The sequence below is a fragment of the Rhipicephalus sanguineus genome, chromosome 11 (genome assembly GCF_013339695.2).
Source record: "Rhipicephalus sanguineus isolate Rsan-2018 chromosome 11, BIME_Rsan_1.4, whole genome shotgun sequence".
Lineage (NCBI taxonomy): Eukaryota > Metazoa > Arthropoda > Arachnida > Ixodida > Ixodidae > Rhipicephalus > Rhipicephalus sanguineus.
Genome location: NC_051186.1, coordinates 88,305,849 through 88,318,036, shown reverse-complemented (window position 1 = coordinate 88,318,036; position 12,188 = coordinate 88,305,849). Strand labels below are relative to the sequence as shown.

At 48.6% G+C, this 12,188-nt stretch overlaps 1 protein-coding gene across 1 annotated transcript; it reads left to right on the top strand.

Moving 5' to 3' along the window:
* Window positions 1–1,090: 1,090 nt before the first annotated feature.
* LOC125756255 (carboxypeptidase inhibitor SmCI-like) lies at window positions 1,091–12,000 on the top strand. Its single transcript, XM_049411203.1, has 8 exons — window positions 1,091–1,106; window positions 1,612–1,800; window positions 3,474–3,524; window positions 4,148–4,318; window positions 7,023–7,214; window positions 9,926–10,096; window positions 11,516–11,560; window positions 11,981–12,000. Exons 1-8 carry the CDS (start codon window positions 1,091–1,093, stop codon window positions 11,998–12,000), a joined length of 855 nt encoding a protein of 284 aa, XP_049267160.1.
* The last annotated feature ends 188 nt before the right edge of the window (window positions 12,001–12,188 follow it).

The window sequence follows — 12,188 nt, the reverse complement described above, 5'->3', positions numbered from 1 at the left end:
GCGCCAAGGAGAAGACTTATTTCCCTTGTTCTTCGAGCGCCTTGATGATGATATTAGGTAACTTTAGGGACCCGGTCTGTCGTATGCTGTCCTCGCTCAGAGTAACGCAGGCAAAACTACGCATAAAAATAGAAAAAAGGGGAAGCTTGCGCGAAATAGAAAGCGTGAGAGAAAGAAAAGGGAAAATAGGAAGAAAAATAGAAATAAACAGACATCAAGAGAGAAAACAGACAGAAAAAATGGAAATGAGAAAAAGAAAGAAAGATAGAAGCAAAAAAAAGAGAAAACCGAAGAGAAATAAAGAAGGCTACCCAGCTCCGCGCTTCCTTCAGGCTCGGCACCATTAGTGCGAAGCTGCTTTAATTTTTAAAAGATGCCATTCGCAACAGACAATTTATCACGTAATGAACAAAGCGCCTCTCAGACCATTCACAAATTGCGACAAACAATAGCATTTGATATATCCACTTGCTTCTCACAATTTAATGTAGTGTTTCGTGCATGGCACCTTATTGCTTTTTTGTTTGTTTGATGTACCTACAATCATCTCACGTGCTTTTTTGTATGCTCAAGAGTAGTATCCTACAAGCATCCGCATAATGGAAATGTCACGTGCCTTCTTACTTAAATATGTAAGCATATATATATTAAATCACTTCCAAATAACTAGAGCATATCAGCGATTACCGCGAACTTCGAAAGTGCTCCATTTGCCGATTACTCGTGTTTCGTGGCAGTACGTCATCGCTCACTGTCACCCATATATCATTGCTCCCGACAGTATCTTCTAGTTAACACAGAAAAGCTGCAGTTCACTTTCCTTTCTCCTTTCTCAATAAAGTGACAGTTATTTACTTAATCAATCTCCATTATTGAATGAATGAACCACAGCGAATAAAATTTTTCCTTCAATATGAGCTGTCACTTCCACCTGCAGTATTTCAGAATGCAACGGCATTCTTTGGGGGAGTTGAATGTACATAACATTGAAGCATGCCTCAAATGTAGCCTACGACGACGAGGTCTACCCATCGCCCGTAGTCTAATTTGGCCGCAGGCACGTAGTCTTCAAATACAAGGCCGCACCACGATGAATCCGCGCACCGGCATGTCGCAAACGCAGTTGAATATGACTTGAACCTAGCGGCTGCAGATGCGAGTCGGGAGAAGCGTACACTATCGTATCGCGCAGTAGGGCGCCGCGCCACCCGATACGCGAGGCATTCAAGACATACCTACCAAAAGGGTGTTAAAAAGGCAATGTTTCCTAAGAATTATCAGCACTTGGTTTTTAAATCCATTTAGAAAATGCACAACGCTATAACAATCTCTTAAACGCAATAACGAACGCTATAATAACGCTGTATCGACCAAAAGGCAGTTAAACAGGCTCAATTGCTCGAGAGGTATCGCTACATTCTTCGTAAATCTATTCAGAAAATGTACAACGCTTAGCAATCCCTGCAACACATTAACGGACGATATATTAATCCCTCCAAAGCTATAGCAATAACATTCGAGTGACTGTCACGACAGGAAGGATAATGCACCGTTCAAGAGAAGTAGGTTCAAAGATACCGCCGGTGTGACCTGAAGGGCGTGTCGTTGCAGCCGCCGGCGATTTCGACTGGCAATGCGTGCCTACGGCCGACCCGGGACCATGCAAGGCTTACATTCCCATGTGGTGGTACAACGTACTCTCGGGCCAGTGCGAGGAGTTCATTTATGGCGGTTGCCAAGGAAACGACAACAAGTACAGGACCAAACAAGAATGTGAGAAGACCTGCGCCGAAGGATCAGGTAAGACGTCCGCGACGCAAGGTGTCGTAACAATAATTTCTTCGGCTTCAACTTTGAAACATCCATGTACCAAATCACTTTCGTGCAAGTCTGAATGGTGAAGGAATATGCATGAAAGGAAAAATAAAAGTCAGTTTCACCGCAAGGTCGAAGCAATGACTGCGATAGCGACAAATTGTAGTGTTACACGAAGTGAGGCTGGCAGCTAACTGTTCTGTATCCGATCTCGCGTAATAACAAAACACTGGTGTTAGAGAATACGGCCGCTCCAGCGAGAGATGCTATCCGCATAGTCACTTCGCGTTGAGAGCGCAGCACGTAGAAGAGTATACGAGCCGCCCGCTTTGATGGCTTTCGAGATAGCGCGCGCGCCTGCGATCGCGACCGCGCCCTTAGATTCAATATTCCAAGCGGCTGCCCGCGCGACAACCCCCACCATCCTCGCGTCTTTTCAATATCGTTAAAGACGGGCGGGGCGTTTCCTGTCTGTTCGACGGCAGGCCTCCCGAGCGCGGTGATGTTATTGCATGCACCCTCCGACCGACGGGAATGGGCCGGCTCGTTTGATCTCTGCTTCAGCCGCGTTCGTCGCCCCCGCTCGCGCGCTTTTACCCGCGGTAGAACATGCAATGCGCGGGGGGATCTTATCAATTTGGACTTCATACCGGAAGGACATGACGGTGGCGGCGACGGCAACGGCGACGGCAAAAACCCGTCGAGACTGTCCATATAATTGCTATCGCAATAAAATTGCGGACAGCTACACTCTAAGTGAATGCTAGGGCAGTGCAATGCACAACCTGCCTCTTGTGTTTCTCATGTGTCGATATTTGCTCGCTTAGACGTGACACGGGATCCGCTCTTCGTCGACACGGCCGTTCTCGGCGAGCCTCCTCATCGGCGTCCATGACCGGAACTCTCCGCCAGCCGGCGCCTTCCTATTGGCTGCTGCATGGGAGGGCCCTTAGCGGCGATACCCTCAGAAACTTTCCGATTATAGGATGTTGGCGCCCTCTCTCGGTCTAGCGCCGAAGCTCGGCGGCTGTTTCACTTGGTACTACGTGACCATGCCGCCGTTCGCCTTCGGACTATAAGTGCATTGCACTTTGAAATAAACAGTGTCGCTACAGGGATGAAACAATGAACACGATAGGAACAAATGGGAATGTTATACGAATTGAAGATAGCAGCATCCTCATTTAGGAAACGCGGTCGCTGCAGCAAGCGAAGCGACGTTCATTCTGTCTATGGCTCCAACGCAAAATCTGCGATCAGAGCACAACCCGTACGAAGCTATGAGCGATCTCTTGTTCGCCTCTAACGACACGATATACGGCGCGGGCAACCAATTCGCGGGCGTCTTTCAAACGGCGCACTTACTGCCGGTTCCATGTAAAAACGTTGTCGTGTATATATATATATATATATATATATATATATATATATATATTGCGCTCCCTTTCATCAGGCTTGCTTTCTCTACCTTCACTCTCCCTTCTCTTGACGCGTACGTCCCTTTCAATGATATAACAATAATATAACGCCTATGTCTCGCGACGATATTGTCATCTATACCGTAGCGAGGCAAAATAAAGAAAAGGTTTTTATAAATCTTGCGTAACGGAGAACGTACCGTGCAGTCTGATGAATCTTTTTTTTTATTTTGTTTTCAGTGTCCTTGAACGTAAACACAGGGTGGAAGCTCGAGCAACAGGGACCGCATGGTAAGGCAACACTGTGGTTTCCATTGAGGACTTGTAAAATTCACGCGTATCTCAGATGTCTCGCGTGACCTTTAGCCCTCGTCGTTATTTCAATATTCAAGGCATCAACGGAGCTTGGCATTGCGCTCTGTAGTCAGCAAAGAAGACAAACCATCAACTTTATCTGTAGGCCACAAATCCGCACACACTCGGCAACCTGAATTTCCATTTGTAAAAAGTAGCGAGGCACAAAACATTCTAGCGACTAACCAACGAAAACATTCTTGCTAAACAAGGCCTTTTGATTGACCGAACTCTACCATTAACCAGTTCTCCATGGTGCGAGCATATTGTGTATCTAAATATATGTAAAGCCTGGCGGAGAAACTCAGGCTAGATTGCGAACTGCGGCGTGCGCATTTCTTCGGAGCTAGACGTAAAAGCAGATATGTGCCATATTTGCTCACGGTTGCGGGTGCGTATCTCGCATTGCATGCTACTATGCCTATATATTTTTTTTTTTGCCAGCGCAAGATAACACGTAGTCTTCTTAACATCATCCTGCCGCCGAACAGGACACGCTAATAGCCTTTGTTTTCACAGCAGACCGTATCGTGTAACCATGTCCACGTTATTCAACGCAGTTAGCCCCTTCGCCTGCTTCGCACCACCTGATGAAGGACCGTGCCGTGCATCCATCACCCGTTATTACTTCGACAACGAGACGCAAACGTGCGAAGAGTTCACCTATGGAGGCTGCGAGGGCAACCAAAACAACTACGAGACGGCCGAAGAATGCAAGGCCAGCTGCAATCGTGAGTGCAGTTCCCTGTGTCACCGTGTCACCTGCTCACCACTGCAATGGCTCGTTCTCATTAGCTGACTAGGTTGCTTGAGTAATGGGCATTCACTGGGCTCGCGCGAGGGAAGTTGTGGGTAAGGTTAACTCAACATAACTTGTGGGAACGCTCGGCGGCCGCCAGCATTCATAGAAGACAACTATGATCACGTGTGCGCTCATGGCATGCGGCAGCCGCTGGCGGCGGGCAGTTGCGGCCGAGGCTTTCACCAGTAAAGACGTGTCTCTTTGGGTCTCGGCCTCATCCCTAAAGGGTTCAGGGCTGGCTGCAGCCGCAAAACCCCACATCTGGCGCCCAACGGGTAGGACCCCGCCCCGACATCGTACCCGATGGCCGATCAACGTACGCTGATCAACGTGCCCGGTCAACGTACGCCGGATCCCAGCAGCTCCTGATTTCGGCCTCCTGCACGGTAATATCGCCTTCGCGGAGCTATGGGCGCTGAAGCGGGCGTTCCTGGACATGGCCGCCTACGAAGTCTACGACCTCGTCCTCTTACTTCAGCCGGTCGAGACCCTCATGCGCCTCTGCCTTTCCGGGAGAATGACCCCTGACGAGCAGCGGCGTGCCATCATCGCCCTCGAGCACCTCGGTGCTTACCTCGGCGTCCCGCTAACCGCGCAGACCATGGACGCTGTGGCGCGCTCGTGCGGCGACACGGCACCTGGGGCCGATGACGAAGGCGGCGCCGATGCGTGCGCTGACGAGGTCAGCGTCGAGGCTCGTGCGGGCTCGTGCGGCGTGACGGCACGGCGGGACGACAAGCCACGCGGTGGCGACGCATCGACCGTCAACGAGGGTACAGAGACCAGGAACGGCGAGCAGCACACGGCGGTGGACGAGAGATCGCCGAGGAAGACGCCCAAGACTCCCAGGATGGCGAAGGCGAGTGCGACCGGGGAAACATCGAAGAGATTTCCGAGGAGATTGACGCGAAAGGAGACAGGCAATTAACTTAAGCTGAAAAGGTGGGCGTTGGTGTTGTGCTGGTCGATTTCCGGCACGACGACGATGGCTTGAGGGAAATGAATGGTGCGAAGGAAGTTCTTGGCGGCCGAGAAGAAAATGATAGAAAGGCGGAGAAGCTGAGAAAGAAGAAGCGTAAAACGAAGATAAAGAAAAACAGCGACGGGAGAAAAACAGCACACGAATCGCCGCATGGTGACGAGGAAACCTGAGAGTACAAGGACTATGCAGAGGCCAAGGGGTCTCGAAGTGGCGAACGGAAGGTAGCCGGGGTCGTTAAGCAGGAGGAAGACGAGGAGAACGTGGGAGGCGAAGGCACGGCCCAAGACGGCGAGTGGGACGAGAATATGGAGTGTGTGAAGGCAGACGATGCAGAGGTCGTGGATGACGTGAACGTTGTCGAACATGCTGAGGGGGTGAAACCCGAAATCGCTGAGCCGACACCGGTGTACGCCGAGCGCTTCAAAAACGGCGAGTACAAGGACGAAGAGGAAGACCGAGACTACGTCGAGATAGAGATGCATCAAAGACGACCTGGTACCAACATCGGCGAGGGACGATAAATGAGTGCCGGAGGGACAGGTAACCAAATCTTCTACAGGAACGTCGCGCCTCCACGGCTGCCGAGGCTGCCAGCGTTCGAAGATTACTACGCGGAGGAGTGGCCGCCACCCAGACGCGAATGGTCCGAGCGGCTACAACGACAAAACTCGACACAGCGGTACGTCTACTACGACAACAGCACCATGCAACGACGTCAGCGCCAGGAGGCCTACTACGACTACTCTGGGCTCGCTAGCTCGGTGGGGACCGGCTCTGCACCAAGAGCATCGGCGTCCCATCATGCTCCGACAGCCCATGAGGTCCCACAAGGAGTTGTGGATGAACAGCTATGTGGTCAGATGTGCCACGTGCGGTCCGCCTTGGCCAGGGCTAGTTGCTTCATCTCCGTGGCCTATCTCCATCTCCGTGGCTCCATCTCCATGACCATCTCTATCTCCATCTCCTTTCCCCTATTTCACCGGAGGGGAGGGGGTAGTGTGGGAGCGCTCAGCGGCTGCGAGCATTCAGAGAAGAGAACGATGATCACGTGTGCGCTCGTGGCACGCGGCAGCCGCCAGCGGCTGCCGCGTGCGTTAAATTGTGGTTGATGAGCATTCATTTAGGCCCTAACTATACGTCCTGAAAGCAAAGCGCAGATCTCTCACAAAGCGCAGCCGTAGTGTCTAAGCTTTGCTATACCAACTTGCCGTCCTACTGAAGTTCATGTCTAAGCTGGACAGAACTAAGTTTGGCACAACATTGTCTACCTGCTGGCCAGCAGGCAGAAAAAGTGTTCCACACTCGCCGTCATGGTTACTAGCGGCGCTGACTAACACTCCTAGATTTAAATGCACATATAAACTTCATAAAGTGGACGAGAGGATGACCGACGCCTTAGCTCAGTGGTAGAGCATTGGACGCGTTATTTGTAGGTCGCAGCTTCGGCTCCTGCCGGCAGCGAGTGATCTTTTCATGGACTGTACTTTCTTCACATTTGCGTTAACATTACTACAGATGACATCCCCTCTACTTTCCTTGGCTTTCTTGTCTGTTAGTTCTAATTATTGTAGTATCTAGCAAAGAAAAACGAGCCCCCAAAATTCGTCTTCTTTTGTTCATGTCTAAGATCAGGCGCATTTTGTTTTCGCAGCTGAGACCGAGTACGAAGCTAAGTGCCTCGCCAGGCCCGAGAGCGGGCCATGCATGGCATATATTCCTATGTGGGCCTACGACGCGAAGCTGGGCCAGTGCAAGTCATTCATTTACGGTGGCTGTGACGGAAACGACAACAAGTACCCAACCAAGGAAAAGTGCCAGAAGACCTGCAAGAAATCACCCTCAGGTATGCGTCCGGATAAAGTTCGCCTAGGACTTGTTTGAATATTAGAATTCATATGTGTCTCACTAACGTATAGTTCCACGGGGGGCATTCTTATGACGAAAAAATGTAGTCATAACTGAAATCGACTTGATGGGCTCCCACCACCGGGCTTCTTTGCGCCATCCTTACATTGGTGTTTGGTACGACGGAGCTGTGTATTATGGGAATGTACCAAAGCAACACTCATAACACACCAAAGCTACCCTCCCTGCACTCAGAACATTTATGTTGTAATTGTTCGCAAGCGAGAGACACGGATAATTTTAGTTTTTTATCCACAGAAAGTTCTTACATTGCAACTGTTTAAAAAAAAACAGATAATTTATTTCGAAAGTACACAGAGACCGTCCTGAGCTAGTACTCTGCCTCAGGACAGTCATGCGCAAAAGTGTTCTTGCGCAAGAAGTAGTAGAGTTTGGAGTACGAACTACCTTGAACGCACACCTTGTTAAAGACGCAGGAAGGCGTGATGCGCATATACAATAACTACGTTACACAGCGGTTTCCCTAAAGTAAGGTGTGCTCGAATGGTGCCGCGTGTCGTCTGGCGCCGGAAACGTGGCTCCTTTTGCGATGACGGCCTGCGGTGCTAGAGCACACCGGCCTACTGTGTCGTCATCTGTTGCTGCACCCTGAAGTAATTTATGGTACGCGCAGGAGATACGAAGCCTCGAAGGTGAGTATAATTCTAGTGTTCGCGTTTGTAATGCGTGTACGTACGCCGGAAACTCATCGATTGCTCCCTCATGTTTCTCATAGCGCGTGAGCGCATTTTTGCATGTGCCTGGCATAGTAAGTGTCTGCGGAAGCCTGATGTTTGTTGCAAACCGACTGCAATCTGCGATTTATTCACATAATCTGCATGGTACGTCCAACACCCCGAATACGTCGCAGAGCATTTAGCTGCATTCCTGCACTTTGTCTATCGTTTGAGGAGTAAAAATGTCCAAAGAAATGGAGCAGAATTCATCATTGAGCGTCATATTTTTTTCTATCGAAAACCTTGCGATCACTCTCCTGACTGACGCAGGCGAGGGGTGGCCGTGGAATTCACCTCATTCTGTTAATGTTGTCCATCCAGACCTCCTCGTGTGTTTAGTCGCATAAATTTAAATCACTGTGATAGCTGGACAGGCGTCAATACGCATGGAATGAACAGCGCTGTGCCTTTTTATGTATTCGGCAATAAAAACAGTTAGCATGCAGACTATCCAGGACTCCATTCTGCGAAGGAAGTATGCAATCTCAACGACGAAGCAGCAGTTTTATTTGTTGCAATAATGCATCCAAAATGCCAAGTGTCTAAATCTTGCAAACAACTTTAGTTACAATACAATAATGCCAAGGAAAGTATAGGGTAGAAAGTACAGGCGGAAAAAGAGTGTTCCACACTCGACGTCATGGCTACTGGTGGCGCTGACTGACGCTTCCACGTTTATATACACATATATACCCCATAAAGTCAACGGGGGGATGGCCGCCGCGGTAGCTCAGTTGGTAGAGCATCGGACGCGTTATTCGAAGGTCGAAGCTTCGGTCTCTGCCCGCGGAAAGCTATCTTTTCGTCCACTTTTTTTTTTCTTCACATTTACATTACATTTACTACTAATAACGTCCCTATACTTTTCTTGGCATTATTGTCTGTTAGTGCTCATTACAATTGTGTATAACAAAGAAAAACGAGCCCTTAAAATTTCTACTTCGTTCCTTTAGTTACAATCGTTTTATGTGCCCATTTTACTCAAGAACTGCAGAAAGTTTCGTACTGCACATTTAAATTTTGCACGCAAGGCGCATCGGTCTCGTCGCCCTATTGCGAAGACGACACACTGCCGCATTTTTAGTACACCATACCTTAAGTCTAGTATCTCGTCCAGTTCTCTTGATAAAGTCGACAAGTGTCGATAAATCGACGGCAGGGACACCACGTGACAGGAGGTTTGTAAATCACGCTTCCGAAATTAACACACCAACAATAACGACGCGCCTCTGACAAAGATCGGTCCACCTATCGAAACTCTGGCAAAGTTCGGAAAAAGAGCCAAAAGCCTCAGCCGGCTGGTTTCAGCCAGGTATATGTTTCAGGAGACCTCCACACGCTTGCTTGCGCGTGGGACGTTCCTAAAGGCGTCCTATCTCGCCCCGTGAGGGGCGTGCCTGTGGTGTAGAGGTTAGGATAGCGTGCTTTGACACTAGAAGCCCTCAAATACCGTTGTTGTGATAATTTTAAAATCTCAAATAACGTTTATTTCGCAGTGAAATATAACATCAAAACTTGGCATCAGGAGAACAGAAATTGCTGTCCTTAAAGATTTCTCTTTAGTTACTGCAGAGATATCCAGATCCAGCGCAATACACTTGTGTTGTGCAACACACCTTTTTTGGTTGTGACGAGCCTTGCGATAGCCGAAAGAGAGCAACGGCATGCTACGTCCCGAAATTGAGAAGGCATGCGAATTTTCTGCCGTCTTGTTGTGTTGTAATTGTCAACTGGGTTATTTATCCGCTACACATACGCGCTGCAGTGACGCTACATGCCCACGTGCTTCTTTGGGCAACGCCACGTGGGAAGGTTTAACGGCCGCACTCTCGAAAACCATCGTGTTAAATAATGAAATGCTATTCGCGTTTAGGAATAAGAAGCGCTCTAGAAAACCACTCTTTCAACGCAGCGCCTACGAATCCCGTGTGCTATCTGCCAAAGGCCCCTGGGCCATGCCTCGCCTACATGCCTCGCTACTACTACAACAAAGCGAGCAAGAAGTGCGAGCAGTTCATCTACGGTGGATGTCAAGGAAACGCGAACAACTTCTGGACTTTGAAAGAGTGCCGCCGTGCTTGCAGTAAGTCGAGTCAACGTTGCTCTTATATGCGCAGATCGAGACGACTCATTAACAACATTCGCGTAATGAAACGTTCCTATTCTTGCAGTACATTCTTGCAGTATTAACAACATTCGCGTAATGAAACGTTCCTATTCTTGCAGTAGTAAATTTTTAAAGGAAGTCTGCAAGCTCATCCTAAGAATTGTGTGGTTTCGCTTTACTCTGAGACAGATATTGTTTTCTCAAGCTCCTTAAAATTAGCTGCTGCCTAGTTGAACTCCGTTTACGCGAGAATTATTTTTAAGAGAACATTTAAGCATTCGATGCTGGACATTTCATTATGTAAGCCGGCAGGCCAATGGCAGAAAACACTTTAGTAGGAAGGAATTTGGGAATTCCACACTATTTTCGTAGCCCAGACTTCATAAAAAAAATTACACCATCTCCCACTCAAGGGAACCATGAGGGGATGCGAAGCAGCATTGGGGGCGCTCACCAAGTTTCCGTTACGTTCACTCGGCGTTTCCGTTAGTGTGCGAGATTTGTATTTAGTCTTTTTGTTATCATTACGTTGTGTATGTGGGTTGCTTTCCGTTAGCGCCGAGTGAAGGACTGGCGCCGACGTTGACGTTACAATTCATGTGAACGGGAGCGAAGCGAGAATGACGAAGACGACCGAGCGCACGCCTTATATACAGATGAAATGGGGGAGGGAGAGGAGAGAGTGGGTTACAGGCTGTATTAGGCTGCGGCGCGGCTGCATCACGTGGGAGGAGAGGCTGCGCCGCGGCTGCAGCGCGGGGGAGGAGAGGAGAGAAGGCGACCGAACACCTGCGTAAAGGAGGAGAGTGGGAGAGAGAGTAGGCGCATGCGCAGTGGAGCGCGGACGCCTCCACCGACGACGGACACACCCCCGAACAAAAACTGCTTGGCATCTAACAGCGCGAGTTGCGATGGGAACAAGAAGCGAGGATGACACAACACCTTACTGGACTAACAACAGACATGTACTTAATATCGATGCACTTTTTCTTCCCTTCATACCTTTCTCCATTTCCGATGGTTTTATTCAAGTAACATTACGAAGCGACAGACCCAGCATGGAGGATTTTCGTAACTCGGTTTGACATTTTTGTAATCTACACGTACTAAACATCTCATGCGAATCAACCATACGTTCTATGCCCCACTCTTTGGTAAAGTTTGGAAAAAAGGACAACGTGGCATAACAGCCGATAGTAGATATCACTAACCAATATAGCCTTGTTCTGTGTTACTTCACAATTGTGTCAACCTTAATGAGCTGCATTTAGGTCATCAGAACATAAACATTAGGTATCCCAAGTTCTAACTTTGTCAAATGAAAAGGTTTACGTGATCTCACGTGGTAGTGCGAACTGTCGAACGCTCGTATGCCTAAAACTTTTCTTTTTGCAGGCGTGAAGCTGAATTCTGGCATTATGAGCCTCGAATCTGAACCGAGTACGTATGAATCCCTTTCTTCCAATTTATTCGATAGGTAACCTGGCAGTAACATGGTGAAGCACGTGCAAGAAATAGGTGAGCTTTCGGGCATTCTTTCCTGATAACATGTCGAACAAAGGTATTCGGAAGGCATGCGAAATTGCGCGTCCTCGAAATATCTCGTATAGGAAGCCTTGCATAAGAATACTGTCGTCAAGAAACAATCCATGCCATGTACATGACCAATAGCCAATAAAACTGAATTTCTTCCCACTACACCATGAAAAGTTCGGCCGTGTGTCGCAACGAACGAGCAACTCGTGCTAGTACGTTGCTTCTTGCATAGGTGAAGCATATTGTATCCTTGTGCTTTGACTCCCAAATACCTTCCTAATAAATCTTCCCATGAAGTAGGATATGTGCAATTCTGCTTCTCAGTGCTCAACGTAAGCCCGTGATGTATGGAGGCGCGACCAACACGTGAGCTGTCACAGCCACGTCTAATGGAACGAACCCATGCCCCATTGTACTGCTAATTTCGACAACCTAAGCTTATTGGCAAACTCAAGAAGCATAGCTTTCAACTCTACCCTTTGCGTGCCTTTAGATTATCAAAAATTATCTGAACCCAAATATTTACGAGAAC

What these genes read in the sequence shown, in the direction of transcription:
- LOC125756255 (XM_049411203.1), top strand. An exon ending in ATGCAAGGCCAGCTGCAATC is followed by an intron (nt 4,319 to 7,022) that starts GTGAGTGCAGTT and finishes TTGTTTTCGCAG; the next exon opens with CTGAGACCGAGTACGAAGCT. An exon ending in CTGCAAGAAATCACCCTCAG is followed by an intron (nt 7,215 to 9,925) that starts GTATGCGTCCGG and finishes CTTTCAACGCAG; the next exon opens with CGCCTACGAATCCCGTGTGC.